The sequence below is a fragment of the Zea mays genome, chromosome 1, assembly GCF_902167145.1.
Source record: "Zea mays cultivar B73 chromosome 1, Zm-B73-REFERENCE-NAM-5.0, whole genome shotgun sequence".
Classification (NCBI taxonomy): Eukaryota; Viridiplantae; Streptophyta; class Magnoliopsida; order Poales; family Poaceae; genus Zea; species Zea mays.
In genome coordinates this window covers 270,552,796-270,561,677 of record NC_050096.1, presented here as the reverse complement: position 1 = coordinate 270,561,677, position 8,882 = coordinate 270,552,796, and the positions used below count along the sequence as shown (strand labels likewise).

Genomic DNA, 8,882 nt, shown 5'->3' with positions numbered 1-8,882 from the left:
CTCTTTTTGGTGTCGAACACGCGTGCTGCCTAATTTTGGGTAGAATGGGTACTTCGGATACCGTGGGTGAATACCCGATTAGGTCTAAACATAGTTCGGATATTCAGTTCTGTTACCAGCTGTTCGGTTAACGGGTCCTAGGTTAAACGAGTACGGATTCAGGTATTTTAGGTAATGGCTTCGGGCTCAGGTTTTATGTCCAGTCCTATGTTTTAGGGTTTTGGTTTATATGACGACGGACAGAGGCTTTACTATTTGGGGTGAAGAAGTGAAGATGTCGGCATGACTTGTGGCCCTTACGCAGCGTTTGCTTGTAGAGTTTTCCCCCGTTTTTTTAAATTATAATAAGTGCTAGTTTAGAAACTCTATTTTTTATAAGATTTATATTTTCTCATGAAAAATAAACTAATTTCATGTGACTTCATTTTCGAGAGAATTAAAAACATTTAAGAAAATAGAGTTATCCTAATAATATATTTGCCCGCGGTGTCTCAGCTCAAGAACCTGATGGCTATTGGGCCCACTTGCCAGTGAGGCATGGCCCACGAAATCCATAATCCAGCATGGAAAGAACTAGCGCGGCAGCTGGTTCTGCCGCTTCTCCTTTTTCGCGGTTCGCGATTACGAAAAAGCTCTTCCCGCCGGCGCGTCCCTCGGCCCTCGGGCGGGGCAGAACTGCAGAATCCTCCGGAAAACCCTTCGCGCCCAATGCATGCCCGCTATTTCCTTCCCCTCTCTCCGTCCGCGTCTCTGCGCCTATGCCCATCTTTTTTGTCTCCGACTCTCATGGCGACGCGGCGGCGCCTCTCTCCGACTTTCTTCGGCGGGCTCCGAGCCCGGGAGCACGGTGGCGCTAGTGGCTCCTCCCGCGCCACAGCGGGGCTCCCTTACCTCGCCGACCTCTCCTCTAACCCCGGCGGCCGCGGCGGCGGGGTCATAGCTGTTGAGCACTCCGGTGACCCCGTGATCCCCTTCGCCATCTCCTTCGGCAAGGTTCGGAGTCTGGTACTGTTGGGGACTTGTTCTCAAATGCTATGAATTAAGAACAAGACAACATAAAATGTTAAATATTAATGCCCTTCGTTCGCTGAAGAATTATTTTCCCAAGGATTTAATGAACTTCGGACGAATGCCATAAGCAAAATATCACGAAGGGCTCACCTTCGTGATCAAACTTATAAAACAATGAAAAATGAAATATAAAGTGTAAAACATTAGGAAAGAATGTACCAAAAACAAATAATACTATTCACATATTTTATTATATGAACATAAACATTAAAACATAGTATTTGATCATTTTTATACCTTCGTCTTAGCGGAAAGCAGTAATTTCATCGTAATGTGCCAGTAATTACAAGATTGCGTGAACAGTGCCGAAGTACTATTCACCTATTTATAGGCATATGGTGCAATCTGCGTAAAATTACATTTAAGTCCTTTATAATTGATTACAATAATGACACAAAATATCATGGGTCTTTAAGTCAATCCATCTTTAAGTCGGTTCGGCCCTTCGTCTTGAGATATATCGTTATGCTGAAGCTTTCTAGGTAATAGCTTCGATGCTTGTTCCTGAGAGAGTCTGACGAAAATGTTCTCTTTCTTTATGATCTTCGGCTACGAAGCATACCAACACGAACCTCTGTTTTTTTAACAAGTGATCTTTCATTCGTCTCGCGTGCTTTTGCATAGTCAGATCTTCTTTGTAGTTGCGATTTGCGTGTACCAATCTTATGGACTGTTTCTTCCTCACAGACTGCACAGACCTGTAACCTCCTGGCGGTCGCCGACGAAGACGGGTATGTTGGCCTCTACGACACCCGCCGGCGCCTTCCTTCCACCTCCTCGTCACTAGAGAAGTCAGGTCGGTTGGAAACCCATCCTTCTTCCCCGATTTGATCCAAGATTTTGGTGTGCTCTGGCTTGCATTGGGTACCTCGTGCAGTCTGTTTCCTTCCAACCTGGCGTCGTCCTTTTGCAGCTGAAACAAGGGTGCCCGACTGGGTTGCTCACAACAATGCAATATTTGACGTGTGCTGGATCAAGGTAAAGTCACTTGCACTGGTTGTAACAGTCTAACGAAAGAGCCGATCCACAGGTTTAAAATCTCAGCGATACTTGTACACCTTTCTGACGGAGTTTCAATCGTATGTGTTACTGATGTAGGAGGGATCCCAGATACTGACTGCATCGGGCGATCAAACTGTAAGTCGCAACAGGATCACACCAGTTTTTTGAACTATGAAAATCCTAGTTTTCTGCAAATTCTCATTATTATCGTTCTGCATCAGGTCAAAATTTGGAGTGTAGGAAACAGGAAATGCATTGGTGTCTTGTCTGGGCATACTGGGAGCGTGAAGTCGCTGTCTTGCCATTCTTCAAATCCTGGTTAGTAATGTATATCCTGAAATGAATGGCTGAAGCCTTTCAGTTTAATTTTATGTACGTTTAATCATCAAATGTTGGCCACATACTCCTGACTAAGTAGCCTTTTTCTTTTCTTTGCAGAGCTCATTGTTTCCGGTTCAAGGGATGGTTCATTTGCTCTCTGGGATTTAAGATGTGACCCTAAATCTCCAAACAGCCACGGTGAAACGTGCCTCACGTATGTTGTACTATTGCTAATAAATTTTCTTCCAACTACTATTTTTAAGTGATCATAAATGTTTGTAGCGACAATACAAATTCAATGAACAAAGTTGTGCTACATGTTAGATCTTCTGCTGTTGTCAGAGAAGCCCACAGTCCCATACAGAGAAACCGAACCCGGTCTCGAGCAAAGGTATTACTTCAGCATGATATGGCTTTTGCTTGTGATGATCTTATGTCCTCTTATACTTATGTTGGTTTGCTGAAATTGGTGACGTTTAGGCGGCTTCAACTAGCATCACATCAGTTCTTTATCTGAAAGATGGTGTCTCCATTGCTACTTCTGGAGCAGCAGACAAGTAAGCTGCTCTTTCATTTTTTATTCTGCATAGTATTATTAGTCGCGATATTATTGGGAATACAATGCACTTACTTGATGGTGAATTAGCCTCATCATCTAGTCTTTCCGTTTCTTGAAAAAAAATCTATTTTGTAGAATAATTAATATTCATATATATTCAAATACTAACATTTTACCTCTTTAAATGTATGCCAGTGTTGTGAAGATATGGGATACACGGAACCTGGAAGTGCCGGTCTCCAACAAAAACTCTCAAGCAGGGGCCCTGCCTTTGGTAAACATCTCTATCCAATGAAAAATGTTAAAACTAGTAGTACAAAAAAGCAATCGAGTCGTGTATTTCAGAATACATACATGCATGTCAATCTGAATCAATAATTACAGAATGCTGTGTTTTCCTAGCTCAATCTAAACAATCTCTGAACAAACTGACTGGTCCTTTGTTTCTGAAGGAGGGGGTGAAACATGGCATCTCTTGTCTGTCTCAAGATTCGTACGGTGCGTACATTGCTGCGTCTTGTATGGATAACAGGTAAATTCAGAGCTTGCCATCGGACAACGAAAATAGTTTCAATATTGTTGATAGATGCTGATTTTGACCGTATCCCTTTCAGAATCTATTTGTACAGTGTTCTCCATGTGAACAAGGGTCCCATAAATGTTTACACTGGCAGCAAAATAGAGTTTTTTTTCGTCAAGGTCAGTGAGTGGCCATCTGGGGTTCTGATTTCCTTCAATTGTGCAAAAGAGTTGCATATGTTTTAGTTTGACCAATATATGTTCTGACTTCTGAAACACCTAAACCATGTGCCATGCAGTCTGCTATCAGTCCTGATGGAACTCACATCCTTGGCGGATCAAGTGATGGAAATGTATACCTGTGGCAGGTACTCGTCGCAGATCCGTTACCTGCTTTCTGATGCTATACATTATTATCATAGCTACATCCATATTAATACTTGTGCATTGACATAGGTGGATCAGCCTGAAAGTGTAACTGCAGTTTTGAAAGGCCATGAAGGTGAAGCAACTTCGGTTGACTGGTACGATCTACAAGCTGAAAGATCTCTGTGGAACCCTTAGGACTGATTTGATGACCAGGAAGGGATTCGTTTCCTATGGATCCTCCAATTCCCTAATCACCAAATTAGCCCTTATTGATAATCCAATCCTCATGTTTCAATATGAATTTACTATATTTCAGGTGTGCATCAGAGGTTGGAAAGATAGCGACATCTTCTGATGATTCCACGGTGAGTCTGCTTGTTATGGCTGAACATTTTTTCTCTCGAAATGTGAATCAGAACATCTGACAATTCTGGATCCTATGTATCAGGTCCGTGTGTGGAGCACCAAGAAAATGGACTGCACAAATGTGAGCTCACCAACAGTGATTCGTAAGCGGGCAATCGCACCAAACACCGAGCACCGAAGGTCCATTACCCATGAGCCTGCTGCTACAACATCAAGAGGCGCGGTTGCATGCGCTCGCGGTGACGGCGAACAGCAGAGCGGCTGCCACTCTCCCCTCCAACCTAGAGGCTAGAGCACTGGACTTCGGCACTCCCGAATCCTCGAAGAAGAGAGAGAGGGCCTTGGCGTTGTTCCAGGAGGAGGCCCTCGGTGCCAGGAAAAGCCCGGACCCGGAAGCTCAGATGACCAGCCCATCTTCTGTTCTGAGCCCACCGCCGTCGTTGAAACGGAGAACGATTCGGGACTACTTCGCTGCCAGTACCGTGTCTTGAATCCTGGCAAACAGTGGCCTGACCCATGAGGAGCTGAGGACTTGTGGTCAAACACCTGCACATTTTGGGGAAATTCTTCTGTAGGTCTTAGTGCTTTAGGGTCTTGAATCCTGACATTTTGGTCAAGCTCGTTATTAATCCTATGAAAATACCGTTGTACATAATAATTTAGTATTAAAGATCACCCTACTTTTCCCCCTTGTTTCTTGTTTCAATTGAGCTCGGTCAGGATACGTGTACTCTCTTATTTGAATCCTACCAAACTCTGGTCAATATGTGAAACGAAATGACTCATGAGAACATTTTTTAACGTAATAACAGGAGCTTTGTCTCAATTAAGAAGAAATAAATTAATTCTGTTTTAAAGAAAACCAAATCTACCTACACGGGCTACACAAACAACCTAGACAACAAACCTACACACAATACTCATCTTGAGTCATCGTTGTCGAGCTAAACACAAAAGACGAGCAACTTCAATTCTCTAAAACGGGCAGTACAAGGCCAAAGGACACTTGACGACGACTATAAATACCAGCACAGAACGAGGAAGACAGTAGTGCGTCGTCGTTGTCGACTCTGATTTTTTACCACCAAGACTTCCAAATCTTAATCCTTTGCCCCGCCCTCGGCATTTGCCAAACCTTCGAAGCAAACCAGTCCACGAAGAGGGGGGGAGGGTTCATCCCACGTCATCGTTGCTGAGCCACATCTCCTAACGTAGTAGCTTCAACTTCACGATGCAAGCCCTCGCCTCCCACATGCAAAACAATCGCCGAAAAACGAAAGCAACCACCGAAGGCGATGACGTGGCCGAGACGAACTTCAATAGTGACGTCTTCAGGAAGGGAGTGGCGTCGGGGACACCACCGTTGCCTGTCCAAGATGTACCGGGCTTACCGTTGCCTGTCTAAGATGTACCGGGCTTTCACCCACGGAAGATAATGCTGGGTAATACGACATCCACAACAAGGAAAGCGGCGCACACGGGCGTCGCCGTGGTCAATGCTTTCGCCCAAGAAATCCTCCAGCACAACATCAGGGCAGGTCCCCGGGTCAAAGCAAGCTAACTCCACCATCGTCGTTGCCCTAACAACCCACACAAATCCATCCAGAGGGGCATCAACACGTCGGTTGCCGGCTACCACAACAACCGCAAAGTTGCATCGACCGCACCACCTTCGGTTGGGCCTACAGAGCCCAGAATCACCTTGCCGCGTGCTGGAGTCAAAGCCAACAGACGCTGTCAAGCCCAACAAACATCGCCACTGAACCCAGTAGACGTCACGCGCGAGTGCCCTGCAACCCAATAGGGGCGCTGCCCGCAAGCACCACCGCCACCGCCACCGCCACCCGCCCAACAAGCGAGCAAGGCCTACGCTAGGGGACCTCTTGCCACACGTCATGCCACACAGATCCAGACACCCCACCGACCGGACGGGAGGAGGAGAGATGGATCTGGCCAGAGAGGCACAAGGTCTGCCCCTCTAGCCGACCAAGGGCCCTGACTGAAATCGCAATGTCTAGAGCCGTCGAGGTCGTCACCGCACGAGGACCGCGCTGCCATCACTGGAAGGCCCGACCATCACCTCGGGGCTGCCCCCACCCCACAACCTTCAGCCCTCGTCCCCACTGGCAGTCGTAGGCCAGGTGCGTGTGCGCCGCCGCCACGGGCCACGATCGTCGCCATGCCCTCCTTGCTGATGCGAAAGAAGAGAGAGATGTGGGGGCCGACTGAAACATCCTACATCCTGCTGCTACCATCATCATGAGCCGCGCGAGCTCCCCAGCGACTAGCTCCGACGGCATCGAGATAGAGAGTGAGGAGAGAGAGAGTAGAAGATGACGACTAGGGTTTCACCGCCCGAGTCGCCTCGTGGGGGTCGTATCGGTTCCTTTATAAGAATAGAATCACTGTATTATACGATTTGTCCAACTATATCACCAAGAATGGATCCAGGACATTTTTGTGGTGTCATGTAGTCCTAAGAGCTAGTTTGAGAGCTGTAAAACTGGAGAGGATTGGAGGGTCTAGATTCCCCTTCTTATTCAAAATTGAATAAAAAGGGAAATGTAGCCCCTCAAATTCCCTCCGATTTTTGGCTCTCAAAACTAGTCCTAATTACTTCTAGTTAAAAGATACACGGGAGTGCTGCCCCGAGAGCGTTTCACGCGAGCTCACCCGCTTACGCACAGACGCGTGCGTTTGCGGTACATGTGGGCCCGTTTAGATGTTCCTTGGCATGGGTGTGGGCACGCAGTGGGGACGACGACACGACACCACCAGTGACCCGTCTCCTCTCAGGTCGTCTCGTCCACGCTCGCGTGGATCTCAGCCTCTGCGACATGGCCCCCAACGGCAACGCGCCGGCATCCGCGCGCGAGGACGACCGTCGTGGCTGTCGGGAGAGGGGATGGCTTCGTCCACAACTATCGTGTGTCGTGCTGTGACTTGGACGACTTGGACCGGATCTTCGATGAACAGTGCGGGCGACCGAATCTGCGACGGAGCGACGCGGGCCAAGGACGACATGGGGGTTGCGGCCGGCGCTTTGCCGTTAGCCAGGTGAGTGCGCCGCTGTACTCCGGTGGATCTAGAACTTTCTCGTCTGAACTTTTCCAACAGCGCAGGCACCGGAGTACAGGTGAGTGCGCCGCTGTAAATCTAAACTTTTCCAACGTCGCTGTTAGCCAAGTGAGTGCACCGTTGTAAATCTTCTGTGGATCTCGTCGTGCACCGCTGTACTCTGGTGCCTGTGCCCATAGCGTTAGGTGAGGGTTGTTCACCGGATTCTAAAATCCCACAAATCCGTGCATTGCCTTGCCTCGATGCGTGCTCCGCATCCGTCCCGTCGCCTGTGCTTTTCCAACAGCGTCGACTCGCTATTCTTCTGTACTTCACCATAGCGCCCATGCCGCTGCTTTCTACTAGATATATGGAGCCCCTTCGCTGGTGTCTTCCTCTTTCCGTCGGCCTGGTACCCGACGGAAGCGCCTTTCTCCTCGACTTCGTCGCCGTCGTCCGTTCCTTTCTTCGGATCCTAATTTCTCTTGTGTCGGTTCCTGGTCATATCTTCATTGCATCCATGTGCGTTGACTCATAGTGTCTGTTGTTCTTGTAGATCTGCTACGTAGCAGAAGGGCAGACATGCACAGGTCCTCAGGCTGTCCTCTCGGTCTCTTCTACAGCTATTTGAGGTGAGCCACTCCTTCCACCATTCCTCTATTTGTTATGTTGATTTGGTGTTGTGATTCATTTTGTCCTACACGTTCTAGCGCTACTTTCTCTTCTGTTTGCATGCATAGATAGTTGTTTCCCATTTCACTGGATACAGACATAGATACATGCATACATGGATAGATTGCCTGCATTTTTTCAGATTAGGTGTGGTCATGTGGCACTTCCTTAGCTGTCATTATGTCGCACCTCAATTTCTTGGAACTATACTTTTTTGGGGAGAAATAGAGTTATCTAGGCTATCACCAGGCCTAAGATTAAGTTCATCACAGAAAATATGGCTCAACCAACATATTAGAATACAAATTAACTTATGTGGCTTTATAAATATGTCTTTCTCAACTGGGTCACCAATGTCGTGAACAAATGATGGACCATAAACTGAATCCTACACTCCAAAATGTTTGGAGGATCAGATTGACTAACATGAAATACCTAGGAACTCATATTACAAGACATTGGTACATACTTCTGTTCTTAGGCTCTGTAGACACTTCAGAATCAGTGTGCTTGCAGCTTTCTCATCGGTTCTATTGCCGCTCTTGCTGCCTTCTTTCTCGTAGAGACATAGCTGCATTACCTTCCCTTCCATACGACCCTGTTAGTTTTGAATCCATGTTTTGTGTGCACTGCCAATGATGGATGGGGGCACACGTGAGAGCATGGCATGCTGCCGTCAAAGCCCTAGTGCTCAGCGTTCTGCGATTTTGTGAGGTATGTACTGGTATAACTATGTTCTTTAGGTTTAATATGGCCCTTGGTTATGCCAGTCTAACTCTTTCCCTTTAGCCTACACAACCATAGATCTGTTTCATCTTCGAACAGCTATTGTCGAGCACATTAGCTGGCTTCCCAGCGTTTCATGGGACCTCCTCCTCTTCCCGCCAACTGCCTACTTTCTCGCAGAGATATGCCTGTGGTATCTTCCCTTCCATACGACCCTGTT

The 8,882-nt window shown here is 47.2% G+C and overlaps 1 protein-coding gene across 1 annotated transcript; it reads left to right on the top strand.

The window, feature by feature from the left end:
* The first annotated feature begins 1,776 nt into the window (after nucleotides 1-1,776).
* LOC100273556 (Transducin/WD40 repeat-like superfamily protein) lies at nucleotides 1,777-4,896 on the top strand. The gene is made up of 14 exons (NM_001147974.1): nucleotides 1,777-1,867; nucleotides 1,985-2,049; nucleotides 2,170-2,208; nucleotides 2,295-2,391; nucleotides 2,512-2,608; nucleotides 2,677-2,785; nucleotides 2,875-2,951; nucleotides 3,149-3,227; nucleotides 3,406-3,485; nucleotides 3,568-3,652; nucleotides 3,772-3,840; nucleotides 3,929-3,996; nucleotides 4,158-4,206; nucleotides 4,290-4,896. Exons 6-14 carry the CDS (start codon nucleotides 2,693-2,695, stop codon nucleotides 4,497-4,499), a joined length of 810 nt encoding a protein of 269 aa, NP_001141446.1. The 5' UTR covers nucleotides 1,777-1,867; nucleotides 1,985-2,049; nucleotides 2,170-2,208; nucleotides 2,295-2,391; nucleotides 2,512-2,608; nucleotides 2,677-2,692; the 3' UTR covers nucleotides 4,500-4,896.
* The last annotated feature ends 3,986 nt before the right edge of the window (nucleotides 4,897-8,882 follow it).